The sequence below is a fragment of the Oryzias melastigma genome, linkage group LG24, assembly GCF_002922805.2.
Source record: "Oryzias melastigma strain HK-1 linkage group LG24, ASM292280v2, whole genome shotgun sequence".
Lineage (NCBI taxonomy): Eukaryota > Metazoa > Chordata > Actinopteri > Beloniformes > Adrianichthyidae > Oryzias > Oryzias melastigma.
Genome location: NC_050535.1, coordinates 12,200,285 through 12,225,111, shown reverse-complemented (window position 1 = coordinate 12,225,111; position 24,827 = coordinate 12,200,285). Strand labels below are relative to the sequence as shown.

The 24,827-nt window shown below is 39.2% G+C and overlaps 2 protein-coding genes across 2 annotated transcripts; one reads left to right on the top strand and one right to left on the bottom strand.

The window, feature by feature from the left end:
• Nucleotides 1–1,872: 1,872 nt before the first annotated feature.
• On the bottom strand, nt 1,873–3,941 carry LOC112158034 (NF-kappa-B inhibitor alpha). The gene is made up of 6 exons (XM_024291201.2): nt 3,670–3,941; nt 3,173–3,278; nt 2,863–3,070; nt 2,685–2,773; nt 2,344–2,601; nt 1,873–2,262 (listed from the first exon to the last, which is right to left on the bottom strand). The coding sequence occupies exons 1-6, from the start codon at nt 3,885–3,887 to the stop codon at nt 2,233–2,235; spliced, it is 909 nt and encodes a 302-aa protein (XP_024146969.1). The 5' UTR covers nt 3,888–3,941; the 3' UTR covers nt 1,873–2,232.
• Nucleotides 3,942–15,925: 11,984 nt separating this feature from the next.
• LOC112158463 (breast cancer metastasis-suppressor 1-like protein-A) lies at nt 15,926–20,696 on the top strand. Its single transcript, XM_024291857.2, has 10 exons — nt 15,926–16,210; nt 16,324–16,414; nt 16,525–16,652; nt 17,372–17,451; nt 17,532–17,628; nt 18,006–18,095; nt 18,216–18,280; nt 18,360–18,399; nt 18,931–19,060; nt 19,800–20,696. The coding sequence occupies exons 1-10, from the start codon at nt 16,075–16,077 to the stop codon at nt 19,915–19,917; spliced, it is 975 nt and encodes a 324-aa protein (XP_024147625.1). The 5' UTR covers nt 15,926–16,074; the 3' UTR covers nt 19,918–20,696.
• Nucleotides 20,697–24,827: the final 4,131 nt, after the last annotated feature.

Below are 24,827 nucleotides of genomic sequence, written 5' to 3'. Positions count from 1 at the left end.
TTACAGTTTTGATTTTTTTAATGCATGGATTATAGTCAAAAATGTTTGGACCCCTTCAGCTGTAAACAACAACAAGTGCTGCATCTGCAGAAGGCTTTACCTCCACACTTCCTGTTGCGGCTGTCGCTGCAAAATCATGAGTCTGTGTTGTTTTACCCATGGCTGGTGTGGAACAGACCTGACCTCCTTTTCTCCTCCATTTTGAGCACTTGTCAAAAATAGCGTTGTGGGTCTTACCAGAAGTTCACAACACTTGAGTTCCTCCTCAGTGAGGGGAAAGTTTGGTCTCTGCACCTTCGAATGGTTTCGGCATCGACCGATTGATGGACTTCAGGCTAAGGGAAAAACAAAAAGTGAGTCAATGAGCGAACCCGTCTCAGCAAGGTTGTGTCACGGTGATGAGAAGTGACGGTGGAGTGTCATCATCACCAAAATCTCGCTCAGCTTCTGGAGCAGTTTCATGACATCACCTGTCCTCCTACGAAGTTTCTCTTTCAACCTTTGACGGATTTTTATAGGTTAATAACTTGTAGTTTTGAATATTTGTGCATCTCTTACGCAGATCAAAACTTGAAAAGTTTCTGTCAAGAAAAACACAACTAAATGTCGCACAGCTACTGTCTAGAGAGCCAATAAAACCACAAAAAAGACACAAAACTGCACAAATGGGAAAAAAATTTCTGGTAAATGTACCTTAAATTAGGATAAATTGGGCACCATTTGTGTAAACAAATTATTTTTCAGAAAGAAAAAAATATTCCTCTACAGTCCATTACATCAAAGAATTAACATAAAATTAGAACTTTTTCAAATTAATATGTTTTGAAAACCTGCACAGAAACAAAATTTGCTATATTGTGTTATAGTATTGATTTGTTCACAACAATGCTAGTTTAAGATGCAGAAAGTAGTTATTTAAAGAAATTAATAACAAAAATTAAGATATTTCCACCATAAAGTTTTAAAAATTAGCAAAACCTTTTCCCGCCTAAAGGGTTTTTGAGGTTCCATGGAAGCAGCCATTTTGAAATGAGCCCTTCGACTGCCCCTAGTGGACGGATGATGAACTACAGGGCAGAAAACACGGACCATGTTGTATCCGATGGGTTTTTAAGGAAAGTTTGGATCATTCAAATGAGATGAGGGTCTCAGGAATGTGTGTTTCAAATATGATATAAATACTTATATAGGGTTAAGTATGAAATTAAAGTGCAGACGAAAATGTAAATGGAAAAGCTGCAAAAATATAAAACTATTGAGGAACAAACTAAAAAATGTGCTTAAATAGCTTTCCAGAAAAGTTTAAAATACATTTGAATTATCACTAAGATGGTTTACCAGAAGATTAAAATTTTCCTTTAAGTTTAAAGGAAGTAGTTGGTCATGTGAAGTAATTTCTTACAAAAAAATTCCTGACATTTTGTTACAGGGAAGTTTCGTACTTTCCAGATGAGCCGAGTTCCTGGCCAGAGTGAAGCAGCAGCCAGTCAGGGCTTTTTTTTTTTTCTCTTTCCTCCCTGTATTCAAAGGAAACATTTCCTCCTGGGTCTGCCCGTCTCGTACAGTCAGCTCCACGCTGCCTTTTTAGCCGAGTCTGGCGGAATCTTTTAGCACGGCGTGTTCCTCTTGTGGTGCCCGGGGACTTTTCAGCACGCTGACTCACAGACCGGGTGACTTCGCCCAACAAAGGAAATCCCATACTGTTCCAAGACTGCTTTTTCTTTTTTTTTTAAGCAGAAAAATATTCGGCTGATGATTCTTCCTCATGACTTTAAAGTGAGAAATGAGTGGAAACGTGGAAAGCTTCTTCCTCACATGCAGGGAGGGAAATTCTACTCTTGTGACACTTAGAAAAACACATCCAGACCAGAATTCATATGAATAAAGTTATTTTTTATTCCAGACACATTTGAGTCTTCGAATTCACAGCAAGTACAAAAATAATATCTCTGTATTTACAATATATTACAAGTGACTTTATACAGTTCTGTATTTGTACAGAGGAAGACCGAGGTTTTGGTCTTTTTAGGTAATTTTGGTCCAACGTGACCAGACTGGACGCCCATCTTCGTTCTTGCTTGCGGTCTAAGGGCCAGCCCTCGCGGGCCCAAACCTTGGACGGGGTGGTTTGGGGCGTTCTTCTGTCCCCACCTGGGAGCCGAGGCTCGGCCATCCCGATAGCCAATGAAACTGGGTGTTCACACCGCCAGTAGAGTCCTGCTTTTTTTTTTTTCACTTTCCAAACTTGATGTCATCGTAGATCTGAGGGTGTGGAAGGATAGACGTCGGTTAGAGTTTGTAAAAAGGAAAATTGTCCAGAAGGTCTCAAGTTGGAATACTTACATCAACCTCGAGGAGCTCCAGGTCCTCCATGTCGCTGTCGGAGTCGCTGTCGGGCAGCTCCCTCAGCTCATGCGCCGTCTTCTCGTAAAGCTGGTTGCGGATCTGCTCGTTCTGCCGGCCGTAGGTCAGGTGGTACGCCGTGAACCCGCCGTAGTTTAAGCAGTTGACGTTGGCGCCCAGGTCGAGGAGACAGCGGACCATGGTGGGGTTCTGCAGATCAACCGCCAGGTGGAGGGCGGTCCTTCCACTGCAAGGTTCCTGCACAGCACAAAAATGAAAAAAGTCGTTTTAGTTTTGTGCTTATTTGTCAGTCATAGACGAGTAAAGAATTCAATACATACCTGTGCATTAATGTCTGCACCCAACTGGACGAGGCTTTCCACCAAAGAGACGTAACCATTGATGGACGCTAGGTGGAGACAGTTGTGTCCTAAAGAGACGAAAAAAATCAATTTAGAAACCAAATTCCAAAGACGGCGCTTTCAACTTCAACGACGCAGCATTTTAAATCCAACTCACCGCTGTAGTTGGGGAAGGAGGCGATGGAGGCCAGGTAGCGCTGGCAGTTCTGGGTGATGACACCAAAGCAGGCGAGGGAGCCCTTTTTGCAGGCGATGTGGAGGGCCGTGTTGCCTCGGTTGTCGACCAGGACGGGGTCGGCGCCGGCCTTCAGGAGCCGGTCCACCAGCTGGGGCTGCTCGGTGATCACCGCCAGGTGGAGGGCAGTCTGTCAAGAAATAGGATTTAGTATTTTTAAAGGCATACTGTAAAGAAATAATAATACACATTTTAAAAAGTGTTATTTTTTTTGTTAATTGTGGGATGTTACCTGTCTTTGGTGGTTCTGCACATTGAGGAAAGGGTGGTTGTGGGAAAGCTTGATCATCTGGAGAACATGCTCAGTGGATTCATGAATGACGGCCAAGTGGAGAAGCCTGTAAAAAAAAAATAGAGAGCTGGGTTAAAAACTTGTGCTTAAAAATAAAGTTACACACAGACACACACACAGACACACACGGGGGAAGTGGTTCTAGCCAGATGAGAGAACAAAGCCTGAACAGTGGAGCGTTTCGCAAGAGTGGAGTTTTGTCGGGTTATTTCCACCAGTTGTGGCTTGACACATCTGATGCTTTATCAGTTACTGGCAGACAGCCAGGGACTTTCCTGAATGCGCAGAGCGGACTTTAGCACCGCCTCAACTGCGCAAACACCCAATTCCTGCTCTGTTGCGCACACACGCACACACACTCACACAGACTGTTGCTTTTTGGTGCAACTTTAATAAAACTCTACTGCAAATATCTGGGTTCTGAATAATCCACTTACGTGTCTCCCTCGTCCGTGATCGCGTTGCGCCACGGCTCGTACTCCTCCGTGGGCGCGCTGACCGTCATCTCCTCGAAGCTGGTCAGCAGCTCGTCCTCCTTCAGGGAGTCCAAGCCGCTGTCTAAGTATTCCTCGTGGCACTGCAGTGCGTCCCCATGCTTGCCCTCCATGTTGTCAAAGGTATAATCCGCTTGCTTGGGCATTCTGTGCAGGTCCATGTCGCGCTCGAGGCTCTGCGTCTCGTCAGGGTCGGAATGGTGCGGAGGTGTGAGCTCTGGGTTTTATAGGAGCCGTCCGGGGGGCGTGGTTTAGGGGATTTCCAATTACTTATCTTAGAAAAGGCAAGGGAAATCACACCGAGCTGTGCTTTTGTGTGAAAAATCCCCCCCCTCGACGGGAGACTCAGAATGAATACTTGTAGTTTCCTATTTGACACCTATGCTGAGTGTGGATGTAGGTTAGGTTTTCACTGAATGGAGCGATGGCGCATGAATGAGACGGTTCCACTGCTGTCTGGCCCCTGAAGAATTCCCTCCTGCACCTGGGGAAACCTGAGTGCTTTAAGTGGCTAACCAACATGTATTTTTACTCTATTTCAATGCCAAGAAAAAGTTGGGTGCTTTCAAAATAAAAGGCACATTTTCAGGCTTTAATAGTTGCAAGATTCAACTATTTTTAGGGGTTTAATGAGATTTGATTCAGACTAGATACATTTGGAGCACACGTGTCAAAGCCGAGGCCCGGGGGCCAGATCCGGCCCTCCAGATCATTTTATTTTATTATTATTAATGGCCCGATGTTATCTTGCGCTTATATCTAACTTGTATAATTTTGATAAAATATATTTTTATGGAGAATAAAATATTCAAATTTTAAGTTGATTTATTCTGGAATAATATTACTGCATTTTGTTATTCATAATTATGTTAAAAAGTTACAGTTTTAAGGTTTTAGAAATTGGCATTCTGGTAGTTTTTTGGGCTATTTTGGTGTTTACCAAGATTTTTTAGGCTATTTAGGAGTTTAGCGAATATTTCAGCTCAATGCTAGCTTTGTCGGCTATTTTAGCCTTTTTAAAAGTTTTAAGGCTGTTTTGGAGTTAGGCTAATGTTTGCATACTAGCTGTTTTGGCTAATTTAGGCGTTTTGTTTTTTTTTTCATTTTTAGGCAATTTAGAAGTCTAGCTAGTTTTTCAGCTACATGCTAGCTGTTTTGGCTCACTTAATTTTTTTGTTTGTTTTTTTTAGGCTAATTTGGCATTTAGCTGATATTTTAGCTTTTAGCTTAAGCATTTTCAGCTATTAGCTTAAGTGTTTTTAGCTATTAGCTTCAGTATTTTCAGCTATTAGCTTCAGTGATTTCAACTTCAGCAACCAAATTCAGCTAACAGCATTCGCACTAACATTATCGCAGGTCATGCAATATATCTAGTTCATAATTATGTTAAATAGTTACGGTTTTAACGTTTTTAAATGTAGTTTTAGAGTGTTCAATAAATGTTTATCCTGGTCGGCCCGTGGCCTAAGGTGGGTTTGGGATTTTGGCCACTTGTGTGATTGAGTTTGACACCCCTGGGTTAAAGTGAACAAATTATCAGCAATTATCAGCATCGTCTTCACACACACCAATTTTTCTTTAATTACGTAAAAAATTTAGTGTTTATGTTATCCAAAGTGCTTGACAAAACAAACGAAAATGTAAAAAAAAAAAAATCTATAAATTCTTATAGTCGTATGATATTTCAGTTGATTTGGGTGCAAATACAAACTTTTTGACAAGTTTATACCTGCATATTTTTGTTTGTTCGTTTTGCAAAGTTCAATTATTTAAATAATTTCTTTCTGAACATTAATGTTTTTGGGTCACATGTGCTTTAACATAAGATAAGCAAATAATAGTTGGAGTTTTTTTTAACTGTAAATAATAATTATACATTATTTTCATCTTGCTCACATGTGTTGCAAACTCTTATTTCATTTACTCAGACATCAATATTTTAAAATGTTTTTTTCACATTTTTTTAAATTACAAAATTGTAATATTATTGATGGAATATTTTTACATATGTCTAGTATTTAAGCTGCTTTTTTTTAAGCAAAAATTTCAGGATTTCCTTGAATTTTCCCTGTGAAGTGCCCTGATGCAGCAAGTTTTACAAGGGGGTTATTCTAAAATTTCCTCATGGAGATTTCTTTGTGAACACAACATTTCACAATAAAAGCTTCTTACACACATTTGGAAGAGCACACATTTGAAACAGAAAAAAACACTGCATATTCAAATCCTGTCTTGATGTTTGGCAGACATTTTCCTCCTTTTTGAGGTTCTGCTGTGAGTTTCCACTTTTTGTGTTCCCGATTGTTCCCGTCGTATGCAGGAAACTGTTGCATAACATGGTGGCTAAGTGCGTGACAGGGCTACCTGTCTGGGCTTCCCTGACATTCAAGGTGAGAAAAATCCCAGGATCACTTATGTTTACATTGTGAAAATGGAGGCTTGGTGTCTTAGCAACAGTATCCAAGTGCGGCGAAGCATAACCCACTCAGTTGTGGTGACGCTATACAAACCAAACACACATAAACACGCCCAGCTGGGCGGTGTCTTGGCTTGGAGACTGTGTGACATCAGATAGGCGTCACTCCTACGAGTGCATGCAGCTTCCTGCATGTCTGCACTGAAATTCCAAACATTCTTTGAGCAGCAGCTAGTATCGAAATGAGGAATCTGGGGACAAACTGTTCATTGTTTTCTTTTGTCAAGCTTGTGCGTCTCTTCCTGCAAAAAGAAAAGCACTCCACTTTGAAGTTTTGTTTTTGATTGTTGCAAAGTCATCGTGTCTCCACTTGTCCAGGTTTTGTGTCCGCTGACACAACGCCCTCATCAGGCGTTGCACGGGGTTTTCTGTCTCCTGAGACAGGCGGCTTAGAGGGTATCCGACCCAGTTGTCGTGGTGGTGCAGCCACTTTCAGCTTTCAGATGTAACAGCCCTGTAATGCATCATGGGGCTGTGAAGATTAGAAAAAAAATCTTGGATTCTTAACATTAAGTCTCCGTTTGATTCATTGATAACATAAAAACTAGACTAAATGACCTGTTCCCCTTGGCGTTTCAAACAGGAAGTACCCGCTGATTCCAAGACGCCAAAATCCCATTGACTTCTATTGAAAAATAAATAACCATTCTTGTTCTGCTACATTTTTTGGAACATTGTCTTTCTAATCCTAATTTTTTTTCGTGATACTTTTTTCTGTAGTGCAAGTTATTCAAGTTATAAACAGACTTATGCCTCAGAAGTTTGATTGAAAGAGTCTCCTGAACCTGCTTTCAAGTAATAGGGGCGTGTCCTTCCAATAGGCTTAATCTTGATGGACAGAAGTGGTTGCTGTAGAAACGGTGACTCAGACCAACTTGGACGAATCACTACTTCCTGACGACGTCGGACTCCGACATGGCAGCTTCTGTATCGCAAAAAAATGGCGTCTGATTTGCCTTCATTTGGTTGGACCTGGAAATAAGCCATTTTCTAGGGGTGAGATCACACTTACTCGGTCCAGTTCTCATATACAATCAATGGTTTGATTCTGTGGGGAATGCCGGTTTGCTTTCACACTGTACTTTTGAGAGTGGACCAAACTCTGTGGACATGCAGCTAAAAGCTGCTCCTGGTTTGGAGGCAATTTTGCCCGAAGCAAATAAGATGAATAGTTCAGATAGTTCACTTTTTTGACAACCTCTTATATTTTCTTATTACATAATTTGCGACAAGACATTTTCACATTTTTATAGGGATTTTGGCTTCTTTGGATTTGAGTGCTTTTGCACTATTCTCTTTCGCTCTTTGATTTGCAGAACATTTGGTTGTATTCACACTTTTCATGAACTGCTCCACATGTTTACCTAGAAGGAAACTAAGGCCCTTGTTTTCAGGTTTAAGTGAGTTTGCTTTGTTAGGTTCACACCAGAGTTCAGGTAAGTTTTCACACCTATAATTTAGGGAAACAAAGAAGACCAAAAAGATTAGCAGTAGAGTTGGTTTAATGTTGTAAAATCTGAAAGCTGTATTGGTCAGAACTAAAATAATGCATCTAAACAATAACAAAAAAATCTGACTTTTGTTTTTTCTAATAAATGAGGTTTTTGGTTGGCCCATCTGCATTTCACAACTAACTTTTAACAAGAAAAAAACTTGTCTTGTAAACAGATACAGTAATTGTAATCAATGTACATCCAATGTATCTTCTTTAAAGCATTGTTGCTATTTGTTTAAAATTGTTAATATGATATGGTCCTTTAAGGTGCAAGTCATTAACTTTGATATTGCAGTCAGTACTGCAACTATTAGTCCTTCTGGTCAAGGCTAACCCCTTCATCCCGTATGATGCTACTTACCATCAAATCCAGGACTCCACTTAATTTTGCTTCACCTTAAATGGAAAAAAACATTGAAGAAATATTTATATATAACTAGAAATAAAGTAAGGAATGAAGAAGTTTCAATTATTTCAAAACTACACTTTGGAATTTATCAAAAATCTATACTAACTCTAAGCAAAGTAAGTTTATAATAATTTGTTATTACACTTAAAACTCCTAAATGAATTTTGTTAGCCCATGGTGGCAATGACTTATTTTCCAGCTGAGGTTTTACTTTTTAGAATTTTTTTGTGAAATTCAAATTACACGGCTGCCATTTCAAATCGTCAATATTTACGTCAGTTTTTGGACAGTTATCTAATGAAACTGGCAACTGTGTTTGTTTTTTACTGTAAAGCTAGAATTTCACAAAGCTGCAATATGATGCAATCAGATCAAGACACAAACTGTGAGAAAAATATGCAAATACTAACATTTCTAAGATGAAATCACACTGATGGGAGATAACACAAATGTCACACCAACTCCGAACAGACTAACTCAAATTTGCTTAGCTTTCTCATACATGTAGTAAATACATCTTATCTTGAATGGCAAGTCTTCTTTTTATCTCAAATCAACCCCAGTAGCTCACAAAGTTGTCTCACGTTGCACAACAACGCCTCACACAACCTGACTCACGAAATTGACAGATTCTAGACACCTGAGATGACGCTAATCTTTTTTAAAGAAACATTGACATGCAAATTTGTTTTAAATTCCAGAAATACCAAAGCAATACTTATGCAAAGACATGGAAAACCTCACTAGTGTCTCGAAGTTTTGGAAAATCCCTCACCAATGCGTAATTTGATGGCTACAATCACAGCCCAGTGAGACAGGATCTATGATAGCCAGTTAGCAATGTTGCACCAACGGTGAAGATTGGTTTACTGCCTCGGTCAGCTGAAGAAAAAAAAAGAAGTTCTGCATTTTTCCTTAGATTTGAAATATCTAAAAATAATTCATCACATAAACATAGATGAAGAGCTTTTTATAAAATCATTTGCTAACTTTTTATTTTGTTATTGTTTAGCTAGTCAAATTTTACAAAGAGACCATGTCTGGATTCCCACCCTAATCCCTAACTACTACATCGTGCGGAACTATCCAGTGCCCTGGATTTTAAAAGCAATGCACCATGCTCACTACTTTTCTTTCGTTTTACTAAATGCTGAATATGACGTCACCAATTTCACAAAGTGAAAATCTAATCAATATGAACATTTCACAATGTCTTTTTGTGACTCCACTGTGATCTAATAAAGAAAAAGTGAGTAGTTTATTGAAATAAATTACATTTAAACATTTTTTTTCTTCAGGAACTGTTCAAACACAATGCATTGTGGTCTATTTTGCTAATCTAGTGAGCATCAATGCACTCTAGCTTTTTGCAAAGACTTCTGGGAAATTTCTAGTGCACTTGGTTTTGGAATTGTAGATTCGGACAGCTCTGCAAAAGGGTGAAGGAATTCGGACATAGCACGTGAAGAAACCTAGCGACTTTTTGTAAACGTGCACAGCGTACAAAGTGTGGGGCAACGTAAATTAATGGTTTATTTTTCAAAATTATGTCATAAGTAAGGTGCACCGAAATATAAGGTGGTTCAACAAGACAAAAGCGTCAGAGATAAGTCCGTCAGTCAGACTTTATTGTCTGCGTTCACTGTAACTCTAGAACTTTCCCTCTACAGAACGCTACGTTAGCTACATTAGCTGCATTATGCAACATGCCAGAAGAAAATAAAAAAAGTTTGAAACTGCTACCTACACATTAGCTGTGTAGTCACGATAACACAGAGTCAAACATTTTAACAGAGTACCTGATACTTCTCTAAATAGTTCTCCAAATCACCTCAACATCAGCAAGTACAGTCAGAATTAACAGAACCATGAATAAGGCCCTACAAATAAAAAATAATAATAGTTAATAATGGTGGCTTATTATAAGCTCTACTAAAATTATATATGAAGATGTAAGGACTGCAAAAGCTTTTATGAAATGTAATAATTAATGGATAATATATGTTTTTTTTTTTTTGGATAAAAAATGTATTGTTATAAAAAACTATATATATATATGTTATGTTTGAATTCCCTCACTAGTTCCTAGTTAATGTGCTATTTTGGGCTTTTGCCATTTTCTCAGAGTGTCCAAATCTATGATTCCAATATCCAATCCCCTGGAAATTTCCTAGAAGTTTCTGAGAAAAATTAGTTTGCATTTACACCATGTGCATAAAAAAATAAATAAATAAATAAACAAAAAAAGTACAAACTAATGAACATTTTACAAAAGCAATTGATGAATCCACTGTTTCTGATGATGAAAACTTGGATGATTTATCTGAAGAAAATACTTTTTTTTTTAAATGATAATTTTTCAAACACAGCACATTTAGTCTATATCAGCTAATCTACCACACAAGTTTTTTGCAAAGACTTCTGGGTAATTTTAGACTTGTCGATTTTTACAGCCTGACAATGACAGTGCATATATTGGTATGTAGTGAAGGATTTCAGACACATCTAATGTGAAGATATAGACCATTTGAAAATGTAAATTTATTTTTCATGAATGATCCAAGTCAATGGATTCATTAAGTCTTTGTAAAAAAAATGTATAAAATGGGTGATGTCATCTTTGGTTTTTAATACATAAATAAAAGTAGTGAACATTGGTATTTCTGACAGAGACAGCAAACAGAAGGCAAGCTGTGTTCAACCTGCTCGCTCTGGCATTACATTTAGAATAAAAGGAAGTGTAGCAATAATTCTTTGAACTCCAAAAATTCCCAAAAACAAAATTTCCTTCTTTTTTCCATGGATCTCAGTTCTAAAAATGTCTTCTTCTGCTTGTCAAAAGTGTCTATGTCATTTATGATAGCTTCCTCCTCTGTCATAAGGAAGCTGTGACTCCACTGTACATTAATAACTGGCAATCAAGCTGTTCTTTTTTTGGGTGGGAGCTGTGACAAAGCAGTTCAACACCCAGAATACACACAAGCTACACCCACTCTGTGTTGTCACAATGTGAAAAAGGAGTATTTTACTATGACGAGTTCACACCCGACTCCTTTCCATGGGCCGTCTTAGATAATGGTTTAGCAGGTTTGCTGTTTAGTGATATGAGTCAGGCTGTTTCTGTCATTGGGACTTCACCCATATCATGCTGCATTAAAAATGGTCTTTTTGCAATTTAATGTGTTCTGGGTGTTATTTTTAGAGCTTGCTCACTTTTATTTGGACTCATCATAGGTTGTAGGGACCTTTGCAAGAATTTCATTCAGTGTTAAGACGATTGGATGAAAAAAATTAAAACAAATGTAAAATAGAAAAGTGGATTTTTATTTTTCTTGAAATGGGATCTCACACAAAAGAAGTACAAATATTGTGTTACAGCTTCTAAAGACCTTTCAGAAATATCAGACTCTTCACATTGATTGATACTTTCATAGTGATATGAAAGAATCTGAGGTCCTCCCCTTCGAGCGCCTCGGTTTCAGGCTGAATGTATGAAGGCCCCGTTTTTCGGGGAAGCGTGGGCGTTTTTCGGGGAAGAGGTAATACCTCTCTTTCCGTTGGCAGGTATTCCCACGTTTTAGTTTTTTTTTTAACAAAGTCAAAACACAGTGATGTTCACACTCTTGTCCTACTTGTTTTGTGGGTCATGCGAATATGAACACCGTGTCCCCTTGAGGCACAGACATGGAATGTACTCAGACGTTTGTTTCCTCATGTAAACTGACGAACAGCTGATGCCAAAACTGAAACGACACGTTTGAAATAGGAATTTATGCTATTTTTCACGAGAACTGCTCAAAATAAAAAAGGTCACACGATGCACGATCACAAAACCACTTAAAGTGGAGCAACCTCTTTAGAAAACTATACCTCTGAAATAACATATTTTTTATATACACTCAAGGGGGTTTTATTGGCAAATTGAATTCAAAACCTTATTTCTATATAAAGAAAAACACTTCCTTCCTGCAGTGTTGCCATGACACCTGTTGTTGTTGCGTAGATGTGATGCTGTCTCCTCACCACCATGTGTGGCTCCTTCTAGAACACCCTGGATGGCGCTTCTTGAACATGCTTTTAGCATTAATTGTTTACACTGGACTGTTGCTAACCAATGCTAGCACATGCTCGCACATGGAAGAGGTTTGGTGGGAAATGGTGAAGCGGTGCAAATGCTCCAGACCTTTTCTTTCATAGCTCTATTTCGAAAAGCAGCGTTGCATTGATATACATCACTACAGTAGTAAAGTGTTCAAACAATCAACGTAAATCGAGGGATTCTGTCACCAAAATGAGGAGCTTTATCGAAGAGAATCTGTTACGGTTGGTCAGAGAGCGTTTAGGTGTCACTGGCAACATCTCCGGTGTTGAAGGGTTAAATTATATGCTTAAAATACTAATTTATAGCCACAAAACAGTCATATCGTACAAACAAATCACAAAATTGTAGCCATGAAAGTCCAATATTGATATTAATACTGTCCCTAGACAGTCGGGTGATAAAACGAGCGCACCTTTACAGGTGAAGGAACTTGGGTTTCAATATCCTGTTGGGCCTAAAACTAAAACTCAATCATATAGTCCATCTCGTATTTGATTTTCCCACCCAACAGACTGCAGATTATGTCATAGTGATTCATTTGTTATTTCCACGCCTCCCTGGGGAGGTGTTCTGGGCTTGTCCAACTTGGCAGAGACCCCGGGGAAGACCCTGGACAAGCTGGGGAGATGACAGTCTTCAACCGGCCTGGGAACGCCTTAGACTCCCCCGTGGAAGCTGTTGGGGGAAGTGCTAAAGAGATCCATACATGGATGAATGATTCATTTCTACCCTAATATGTATCTCCAAAATATCTTGTGAATGTTATCTGACAGGTTTGATAGTTCAGTGCTGAGTCACAATAAGGGAAGTTTTGGCCCAAATTTACAGACGACTGTGGATTTAAACCTCCCAGTCTCATGGAGGACACTTCCATAAGGCTCCTGAAATCCATTTGTGTTTAAACCTGTCAGTTGGGTTCATGGTAACTAGGTTTTACCCAGGTTACACCATGAAGGTGGTGGTCCAACCCGTTCATTTCAGCCATTTCCCACCATGGCTGCAGGACTTTGCATGCATGGTTGACATTACAAAGCAATTAAATAATCGGGACAAAATGTTTCAAGGACTCAAAAAGTCCCTGCACTGAAGGCGAGTGGTGGCCCTGCTCACGTCTCAGCAACCTGAGACAGTACAAAGACCAAATATTAGGCTTGCTGTGGGAGTTGGAGAAACAATTTCAGGTCATAGAGATGCAACTTGTGATGGAGAATTAAAGGACATGTTTGCCCCTGTGGGATCGGACACACTTTATGAGTGCAAGGCTGCCATAGTTTTAGGACTGCCTGCAAAAAGACGTTGCAACCAAAATATGAAGTTTGAACATTTTTTTCTTTGTTGCCGCAACATTTTATTAATGATTTGGCCATGTAGACACATCAGTCACAATAGTAGCAACAAGTCAACTTTCCTTACAAAACAAAGCTGCACAACATGGTTTTTGTTCAAGAAAGACACAAATAAGCACAATAACAAACACATCTGTGATCTGTTAATCATATATGTCTGTAGTCTGAAGGTACGGAGATGCAAAAGACTTAAAAAACAAAAATCTGTTAAATCGTTTCTTAAGTCAGAATTTCAACATATTTTGATTCGTTTTTATCCATATGCAGCAATTGAGTTCTGCTTCCTGTTTAAAGATGCTCTTGTTACATATATTTTTTCTGAACACCCTTTCATGATCATGCTTTAAAAGATAAAATCTTTTTTATTTCTAGATTATGTTGGTGGGTTCTTAACTTTTTTCCTCTTGTTTCCTTTTCCCTTGACTCATCGTTTGTCTGCACTTTAGGTTTGTTTAAGAAAAATTACCAAATTAGGTCATGTTCACAGATGAGTGTATGGAAGCTTGTCAAGATTATTTGTTAATAAAGGTCTTTACTGCCCTCTTGTGGATAAAAACCAGGATAACACCTTTTAGAATGTTGGGGTAAATTAGTACAATGATAAATTGATGTTTTATTGTTTTGCATTGTGAATAAAAATGATTAACAAATGTAATTTTTATACAAAAATTGATCAGTTTCATTATTTAACCAATAGGGAGAATTCATTTTTTAATATATATTAATGACATTTTTTGTCTTTCTAATTTTGGGGTTTTGAAGCAAAATGTAAAACTTGATTTGTGGAAAAAATGTTACAAAAACTTTACTGTTTTGTTTTTACTAAACGCCCTTTTTTTCTTTGTGATGTTTATTTCTAGCAAAGTTGATTATTTCGATAAAACTAAGAGGGCAAAGACCATGAACATACATGAAGTGACTACATACATTTTTTAAAGTAACTTTGTTTAATCTAATTAAGAAAATATAGTTAAGTCAAAATAATAAAAGGTGTTAGTATATTGCTTTTGGCAAATAGAAGCCTTTGTTAAAAGACAACACAGGGGTTTTATTATTAGAGGGATTTTACTGGTAAACATTTAAATGTGAGATTTATTAAATTAGTTTTTCATTTTTAACAAGAGAAAATTCTGCGTTTATTTGATGGAAATGACCAAAAAAATGCAACGTGAAATTCCTAAAGAGAAATGTAGCAAAACAGTAAATGCTGAGAGCTTTAAAAGGAGAATTTTGAAACATGTAACCTAAAAGAGAAAAAAATATTTTAGGTAAAATAAAGTACTTTCACTCAAAACCTTCAGCTGCCCATCACTACATCCTCTTCACCCTCCTCTTCCTTGTTCTGGGAGAGAAAAGGCAGGGATCATGCTGAGACAGCTGTGACCTAAAGGGACTTGAAGTCTTTCAGTCACCTGGCAGAGACTGTAACACCTCTGGAAGGACTTCCTGTCTTCACAGGAAAAGCATCCTGTCATTCAACTGTCAGCTCCAATGATTTACACTGTTGTGCTCCCTGGAAATTCAGAATCTGTGGAGGAAAAATCAACCAGTGCCATTTATATTGCCATTCTATATTCTGTTTTTCCAAAGGTTGGAAAATGAGAAAATTAAGTTAAAAAGTTCATGAAAAATCTTTGACTGTAACAGCCTTCCTGCATTCTACCTAAGTTTTTCTTAAGCTTTTCTTATTATCAATGAATGTTGATGCATAAATGAGATAAGATATATACATATTTGTACATTTCTCTCTTTTTAAAGTCTTACTGGATAAAACTTACCTATAAGCTGTTGATAAATAGCCGTGATAACATTATCTCTCTCTCTCTCTCTCTCTCTCTCTCTCTCTCTCTCTATATATATATATATATATATATATATATATATATATATATGTATATATATATATAACATAATATTTTGAGGAAAACTGTAAATAATATAAAACATAAATATAGTTGGCTAAAAACTGGGCTCTATAACAGTGTTGTAATTGGTCAATTCTGCTCAGCTGGTCAATATTTGCATTTTTTATTGTCAATTTTTAATTATTGGTTTAGAATATTATTTAAAATGAGGCAAGTTTTACTTTTGTTTTGTAAAAGTTTGTTTTTTTCATCTTCTGACTAGGTAGATTTTTTCCCTTGTATATTTATAATAATAAATATACTTTAAAACAAAAATAATTTTTAAAATGCTGCATGCTTACGTATAAATAACAACTGTTTTATTTTTATTGTTGTTTATTTCTCAGAATTTAACTAGTTTTGAAAAAAGTGTGAAAACTACAAAACCCAGAAGCACAACTTCTGCAACTGACTTTTAATCAAAAATTTTATTGGACAACCCGTGGAACCCGTGCTGTGATTGGTTCTTTCTAGTCACGCTTGTGTGTCCGCCGGTAGATGAGGGTTGGCTAGCCGGCTAGCGGTCTTAGCTCTCCCCCCTTTTCTCTTCTGGGGGAAGAAAACGAAAAGCTCGGCCCGTGGCACCCCGCGGCCTCCAGCTTTTCCGACAGCCGACATGCCGGTCCACTCACGGGAGAAGAAAGAAAGCAACCACGAAGAAATGGAGGTGGACTTTCCGGAGCAAGACGGCAGCAGCACAGACGAGGAGGACACCGTTAGCTCGTCGGTGTCTGAAGATGGAGACAGCTCAGGTGAGAGACGGGCCTTCAGAGGAGCCGTCATGTCTATCAGGGTTTCTGCTGTTGGTTTTATGGGTGACGAACGAGCAGAATTTGGGAAATAAGTTTGTTGTTGGGTTGAGCAGAGATGGATGACGAGGACTGCGAGAGGAGGAGGATGGAGTGTCTGGATGAGATGACCACTCTGGAGAAGCAGTTCACTGACCTGAAGGAGCAGTAAGTTCTCCACAGCATCACTCCCATCTTTTTTTTCTTTTTTTTTTTAAATTTGATTTCAAAAGTTGTAAGAGGTCCTGCAAAAGCTTAAAGCTTGATGATTTCCTCAGGTTGTATAAGGAGCGTCTGAGCCAGGTGGAGATGAAGCTGCAGGAGGTGATGGCCGGCTGTGCCCAGGAGTATCTGGAGCCTCTGGCCAACCTGCAGGAGAACATGCAGATCAGGACCAAAGTGGCTGGTGGGTGTCCTCCATCATTACCCTTTGAACAGAGAAAAATATACATTTTTAAGACAATAAAATGAGTATGTGATGGACAACCAAGTGACCTTAGCTTTAGGTGCCTCAATCAAACCACCAGCCAGATACTCTAAACTTGATTTGTTTGTGTTCCCCAAGCAGCCTTCTGACTACATTACCCATAATACTTCAACAATCCATTAAGTGGTTAGGGGTCGCATTTTACCACAGTCATACCAAAACCTTATAGAAGATTTTTCCCGTTGTGTACAGAAAACAACCATAATGCATACACTGAATTATGAGGGGGATTTAAATATATATATATATATATATATATATATATATATATATATATATATATATATATATAAATAAAGGCGATTAATGAATTTATGGCTGAGGTGCACCAATAAACTCGCTACATTTGGTGCATTCAAATGATTCTTTTATTTTGAAAGGAAGTTGTAAACTTTCTTCAAAAGTTTCAAACCTTTTCATATTTTAAAAAAGGCTATTTTCTCTTTCTCTTTATGTTTTATTCATGCCAAATTCTTCATTTATATTTATTATAGTAGTAACATAAAAACAAATCAGTATCTTCTTATTTTTTAAAGGAAGTCTTTGTGGCTCCTAATCTGTAAGAATTTGATCCAAATGGCTCTTTAAGGCTGCAAACTCTTGATCCAGATCATCAGAGGAGCTTGTTCCGCTTGCAGGGATCTACAGGGAGTTGTGTCTGGAGTCGGTGAAGAACAAATACGAGTGTGAGATTCAAGCTGCATGCCAACACTGGGAGGTGAGTAGGACACCGTCCAACCGAGCCAACGGAAATTACCAAGAAGTCAACGCTGTGTTTTTTCCTCTTTTGTCTGCTAGAGTGAAAAGTTGCTGCTGTTTGACACCGTACAGAGTGAGTTGGAGGAGAAAATAAGGCGACTGGAGGAAGACAGACACAGCATCGACATCACCTCAGGTACAACGTTTATTTGGTCAAATCTTTAAAAAGTCTGTGAAAATTGAGCTAGTGGGAGTTAAAGGAAGGAAACAGAATGATTTGTCGCAGATATGTTTCTTTATAACCCTTTAAACTGGAGATGTTTGCCAGCAACCCCTAAAAACATACTCTGACATGAAGAAAAGCAGCTTTTTATATCGACTTTGTGATATGTGACATATTACTCATGTTAAATGTTGCATAACATATAAAAAAGCTGCTTTTCTCTGCTTCAGAATTACATCGACAGTATAAACAGTTAAAGAGTTGTGGTAGTTGTCAATATTGGTGCTAAAGCTCTGGTGTTAATCTAGTTTCTTGCTCTTCTTTCGTCTCCTTTCTTTTTTATTGCACAGAGTTGTGGAATGATGGTTTGCACGCCCGGAAAAACAAGAAGAAAGACCCCTTCTGTCCCGTCAAGAAGAAGAAGCCAGTCGTTGTGTCTGATATCCTTTGCTGCCGCCTTACCGTCGTCGTCTTTTTGCATCTCCACAGCAAGTGTTTGCTGTCAAAAGTGAATGTTTGCTGCCTTTTCTTCTGGTGGATGTTTCCTTAGCTGCTGCTACGCCCTTATATTGTTTACATGCTGCAAGATCTGGATATTCTTGAAGACTGGACTGCAATCAGAAAGGTTTTTTTTTTTTAAGTGCACGTTAAGAGATTTGTTATACACTTCTTCAATTTACGGCTGTTTCCGTCCTCATTCACAGGCGATGGCATCACTGGGGCCTCACCGGGTGAAGGTAGACGGTAAGTTTGTCTGCCCTTTTGCAATCGATCTGACCATTGACTGTATAAGAGAATTGGACTGACTCTGTATGATGTCATCGATAGAAAATGACTTATTATTTTTGGCTCCAACCAAATGTCGTTAATTCAGAAGCCTTTTTATTTCAATATTGAAGCAGCGATTGGTTTGAGTTGTTCTGAGTCGGCGTTTCTATGGCAACCACTCCTGTCAATCAAAAGTGAGTTTGTTGGAAGTCCACACCCCTACTACTTGAAAGTAAGCTCAGGAGAATCTATCAAACGTTCAACGTAAAATCACGTGCTTTCATTGAAGGCTTTAATTGGTCAGTTTAAGTTGAAATAAAGAAAATTATTTTTTTGGGGTGTGGAAACCAAAGTCTATGGGATTTTAGCTTCTTGGAGCCACTTTTTGTTTGGAACCCTAGGCGGAGAAGGATCACTCAGTCCAGTTTTTTATCTGACCTTTAATTAGTGATGAGTCTGTTCACAAGAACCTTCCTCGTTTATGTCGTCACTCATCTCCGCCTCCAGTTCCTGTGCTAAAGCCGGACAGACACCATCACGTGGCGCGCTCTGAGGACGGTCGACTTTACTACGACAGCCAGTGGTACTGCCGGGGTCAGGCCATCTGCATCAACAGGAAGGACGACTACCCAACCAGGTATGAACAGAAGAAAAAATTGTGTTTTATTTGCTTTTGTAATAAGAAACGTTGCAGGTGACGGGGGTCAGGTGTGGTCACGTGACCCGTTGGCTTGCTCTGACTTTAGGAAACCCCAAGCTTTCTGAACAAAACGGAGGGCGTGGCCGTCTTCTGTGAAGATTAGCTGGAGTTATTCGGAATTTACCAACTTGATTCCATCTTGAGACAATTTTGAAAGCATAAAGTTAACGGATTGAAGATAAATTCCTGTAGTTCCAACGGATTCTGACGCAGAGAAAAGCAGTTTTGCGCAAAACTGCTTTTCTCTGCGTCAGAATCTGTTGGAACTATGGAGATTGCACCTAACTACTGCGTAAATGATTGAAAAGCTTCAGTAGATGAAAGAACACTGTTTATAAAGCTCCACTGTTAGAGGGTCAAAAGGTCATTAGAGAAATAAACATCCTTACACAATATCAAAACATTTTCTCACCTCTGATTGTTTAACATAATTGTTCTGTGAGAGGCTTCAAAGGAGACCACGATGCACTAAAGGGGTCATGTGACCACAGGGGTTGTCCAGTCAAGTAGCTACAGTTTAGTTGCTAAATTTATAGATATTTTTTAAGTTATTTGACTTTACGTTGTGTTTTCCCATGTGAGCAACATCGATGTTGTGAACACGATCATTTCCTGTGTCGACCGGCGTTAAGTTTCTGTGCTAACGTTGTTTGCGTACGCGCGCTCTGGCCCGTAGTGCCGTCATCACCACCATCAACAACGACGAGGTGTGGTTCAAGCGACTGGACGGCACCAAGTCAAAGCTGTACATCTCCCAGCTGCAGAAAGGAAAATACACCATCAAACACTCTTAAAGGAAGGGAGACGCTCCACCGCTCGGAGGTTTCTCCCTCTCCGCCTCTACATCCACACGAACAGATGCCCCGCCCCATTTGTAAATGAGCGTCATCATGGTCACTAAGTGTCTTTTTGTCTGGAATGGAGATCAGTAAAAAAGTGCTGCTAAAAAAAAAACAAAAAAATGGGGCTAACTGTGAAGAGCGTAGTGCCTTTACTGGGAGGAAGAGGGCGCTCCGGTTGACAGTGAAGCATTGCTCCATGCTGGGCCAGCATGGAGCGGGTCAGTGAGGGTACTGTGTGCCTCCTCAGGCATAGCGGTTAAACTTGAATTTCATGCTCATTTTAAGTGAAAATCCCCCAGATCAGTTTGAATAAAAAGTGTTCGATTTAATTAAATGTGAAAGAATGTTTTTTTTTTTTTCTTCAAATTCTCTTTTGATGCTTTATTACCAACCCTAACATTTTCAGCACTACGTTTTATGATTTAAGCTAACTAAAGATCAAACTTTATTGAGATGTCGAGGTGTAAATGTCACATGGGACTTAAAAAGTGCCAATTTTTTTTATGGTCAAAACTACATTTCATCGCTGATGTATTAATTACAGTTTTTCATTTTGTGAAACCAGCCGGTCTTTATAAACAACAGTATTGTAAAAAGAGCTGTTTGCCACAGAAGAGGAAGAGGCTGTTATAAACGTCATTTCTACTTTTATTTTTTAACTTTATATATATATATATTGTGTTTCATAAGTTGTGTGTGAGTACAAATAAACTGTGCCAATGCATAAACAGGTTGGAGATTTTTTTTGTTGTCTGAACACACCAAACAGTCAATATGGAGTCTGGAATTCCTCTGGATTTTACTGATCGACGAGCAACAGGATGAAGGCAAAATGTGAAGGTTCGAGTTCGTATGGAGCCTATTGGATGACACAATACATAATAATGAAACCACAAAACAGTAACTGTGATGGAAAATTTGTGGCCACAATAATTTAAACAAAACAGGTTCAAAATTAATCCAATTCACATAACTCGTGATCTGTTGGATTAGTAATTCAAAATAGAGTAAACCTGCATGATAGACTGAGAAAGTATTGTTTTGAGTATTGAGTATTGTTTGTCCAGCTTAAATATTTTGTTGCCACAAATTAGTATTGTGTTTGTTTTGATTTTATTTTGTGGTTAAAATTTAGTTTGTATGATTTATTTTGTGGCCACCAATGGCTATTTTCGTTGTACTATTTATTTGTTTTTGTGGCCAAATATTAGTGTTTCATTCATGGAAATTAGCGACTTCATAGCCATAAGTATTTTATTTGAACTGTTGCAACCCTGTAATTATTCAGGGAAAAATTGAGTTTAACAAAATTGAGAGAAAACAGGTTATACAATTAACTGTATTCAATAAAGAAATAAATACAAACATAGGAAGGGTTAAAGCATCAGTTCTTATACAAGACAAATGCTTTGGCCTGCTTATGGGCCAATAGCAGTACCATTTAGGTATTTTATGACCATCAAGTATTTTGTTTTTACGATTGATCTTCAGGGTTGAGTGCGTCTGCTGATGGCCTCACAGGTTCAGATGCGAAAGCCGTTCTAGTGATACTTTTACCATGAACTGCAGTATAGTCTTTACCTAAAAGCCATAGAATATCATCAATCAAAGAACAGCTCTACAATTAGTCAATGAAAAACTGGAACCAGAACAGTTCACAGAGTAACCACTAGGTGGCTGGTTACAAATGCAAGGCACCCTCCATTATTAACTCTAGTGTAAGCAACATTTAAAGCAAAAACACAACTTACTCTTGTAACAACTTTTCTTTAGTTTTTGAATTTTTAGAAACATTATTTAATTTTTCTGATTGACAAGTCTCATGCCAAATTATCAACTCTAGTGTCTTTAATAGATGAGCTCCAATAGGTTCAAGCTTGTGAGTCATTTCTCAAAAAGAAAAGTCAAAGGTTGACCACCATGAACAGGCTTTAAATCTGCTCAAACCAGTCGCTGTTTTTCTGAAAGTTTATTCAGTGTTACTCCTAACAATGAGAAAATGACATTCTTATGAAGCATTCTTTATTGGATGAAAAAACTATTTGTTTGGAGTCATACCAAGAGTGTAAAAAGCCCCATTCTGATCATCTTTTGATCTATTATAAAAGCGTTCCCCCTGGTCTTTTAATTATGATTATGCTGTTTTTAGCAACAAATGCTGTTTTCTAGGACATAGTTTCTGGAAAGGGTTAGTGCATTAGAAATCTGAGTTGTGACTCGGAATCGTAGGTGTGGAGCAACCCCCTACCCGCCGCTGAGAGCTCTCTGTTTACACCCTCTACTACTAGCTTACAGCTGCCCAGAAATGAAATATTGTTTACATTTGTCCTCTATTATCAGAAAACTGCCAACAGAACATGTTTAAAAACACAATTTTCATCTTTCAAACAAACTCCTCTGGGGTCCAAGGCAGAGTCACCCCTGGATCGGGTAGAACCTCATTATCTCAGATAAATAAGCGTCTGCATGATGGATCTGCTGCTGCTGCTGCTGCTTTAACCTCACAGGTTTTTGCCAGAAAGCCTCTCAGTTGATGAACCGCGTCTTTCCATCTGATTCAAGCCGAGTTTCTTGGCCCCACAGTATGCTTCGATTGATTGAATGGGATTAAAGTTTAGGCAATATTTTAAAATAAAATCCACTGCAAAGGTGATCAACAATCTTAAAGAGAATCAAGTCCATTAACGAGTTTGTGAAATGCCTCATTTAGAGCAACAGAGTTTGATTGTGCTGCAGAAACTCCCTTTTTGACAGCAGGTGGCAGCTTTGCTCCTCGGTTGCTGTAGCAGATCCAGGTTCTGCTCTGGTTGGGTTTTTAATTTGGGGCACACTGCTGCTGATGAGAGGAGGGCCGAGCGTTTGATCACAGCTCGCTGAGCACGTTTGCTGCTGCAGCCGAGCGAGGGAGAGGAAAATCCCCACCGCCGCGTCAAAGTCCTCAGCAGCATCCGGCCTGACCGTCCCCCGTCCCTCCTCCTCTGAAAGCCACGCGGCATCACCGCGAGGCTTGCTCTCCTTCACCCAGCTTTGAACTCTTATGTCACATCCAAACCACACACAAGAATATGTCCTGAATCAAACCAGTTTTGGATGGAGTCAAACGAGGGCTTCCCTTATTCTTGTTTGGACTGAGGTTCCGGATGATTCTAGTCTTCTGAGACCAGTTGGGTCCTGAGGGAGGAGAGGGGCTGGCTGACTCCAGCTCCATCCATACTTGATGAGTAACCAGAACCGTGGGGTCATCGGGGGGTGTTTACTGCAACACGGGGGCTAATTAGACCGTGAAAGTGTCACACTGTGCTAAATTACTTAACCCCCCCCTTTGTGCGGCGCATGCACACAGCTGTGCATCTGCGGCGGAGGGAGTCTGTCTGTGGACTGCCTTTTTTGTGCATGCATGAAGGTGTGATGCTGATTTTGTGAGGAAATGTTCACATCTGTAAGTGGTCATGGAGGACGGGAGGAGATGGAGGCAAACAGATGAGGGCATCAATCCCCCCAGAATTCCCCAAAGAGTAGTTCTGGAAGTTCCTGATTACATGGGGAAACACATTTTGGAGTACATTTCTGTACATTTTCTGTATTGATATTACAAGATTAATTGTATCTGTCTTATTTTTATCAATAGGTACACCTTTTTAGTACCTGGTTAGACCCCCTTTTGCCTTCATAACTTCCTTCAACAAGGTTCTGGAAACATATTGACATGATAGCATCACACAGTCGCTGCAGATTTGTCGGCTGAACACCCATGAAGCTAAACTGTGGTTCCACCACATCCCAAAAGTGATCTATTGGGTTGAGATCTGGTGACTGTGGAGGTCATTTCAGTCCAGTGAACTTATTGTCATGTTCAAGAAATGATTCTACCTTTAAGACAGGGAGCCTAAAAGTATGGACATGCTCAGTGAAAAAACTCAGGTAGGCTGTGGCGTTGTAATCATGCTCAATTGGAACTAAGAGACCCAAAGTGTGCCAAGACAATAACCCGCCATACCATTACACAGTGACGGGCCGTCAGGGCCTGCAAGGCCTTCTCTGCTGGCCTAAAAATATCTGAATCACAGACTGATATTAATTATTATTTATTTCCGTGAATACATATTCTATAATTCCAAATGCTCTGTCTTCGTCCTTTCATTGCTGTCTCCCTGGCTGCGCTGCTTCCAGACGTGTATTTTCCTATTTAAGCATTAACCAATCACATTGCAGCACCATTTGTTGCTAGGGTCAAAGAAATCTGCCCGGAGGCCTTCACAATCAGTTTTGCGGGCCCTGTAGCATAAAATAATTGTCGACCGAACTGTTGCTTCAACCAATCAGATTTGGAGGAGACCACGTGATAGGCCAGCTAGCTGGCCTACGGAAACGTCAGGATTTTCACGCGCTGTGATTGGATAGTCGGAGAGTGTACTAGGCAGAGCTGATAAACTGAATCTGTAGCGACCTGCACAGGCAAATATATCGAATTTAATAGCTGGTTTGTCAATCCACAATGGCTGAAGGAGGAGAAGAAATGGATTTGGTTGCAAACTTACTGTCAAAGCCGTTTTCAAGACGGACTTTTCAAGAAAAGCTGGACATTGTTAAGCGGGGTCGGGCAACTCCGAAGCTAGCAAGCCCCGTGTCCACTGCTTCTGTTGAACGGACATTCTCAGCCCTGAAGCGAATTAAAACTTATGCCAGAAATACGTCAGGGCAGGCTCGACTTTCAGCATTAGCTTCCATGGCGATAGAAAAGGACTTCTTGATGGAACTAAAACGCACGGATAATCTGCACGACAGAGTGATTGAAATCTTCTTGAGGATAGAAAGGATGGATTTTGTGTACAAATAATCCAGATTTTTGGTGAGTAAAATTT

Bases quoted from the DNA above. Each gene is read 5' to 3' on its own strand.
- LOC112158034 (XM_024291201.2), bottom strand. From the start codon at position 3,887: ATGGACCTGCACAGAATGCCCAAGCAAGCGGATTATACCTTTGACAAC. The intron at 3,071-3,172 runs GTAACATCCCAC...ATTTCTTGACAG, and splicing joins TGCAGAACCACCAAAGACAG to ACTGCCCTCCACCTGGCGGT. The intron at 2,774-2,862 runs GTGAGTTGGATT...TCGTCTCTTTAG, and splicing joins CTCCTTCCCCAACTACAGCG to GACACAACTGTCTCCACCTA.
- LOC112158463 (XM_024291857.2), top strand. From the start codon at position 16,075: ATGCCGGTCCACTCACGGGAGAAGAAAGAAAGCAACCACGAAGAAATG. The intron at 16,211-16,323 runs GTGAGAGACGGG...TGGGTTGAGCAG, and splicing joins TGAAGATGGAGACAGCTCAG to AGATGGATGACGAGGACTGC. The intron at 19,061-19,799 runs GTATGAACAGAA...TCTGGCCCGTAG, and splicing joins AAGGACGACTACCCAACCAG to TGCCGTCATCACCACCATCA.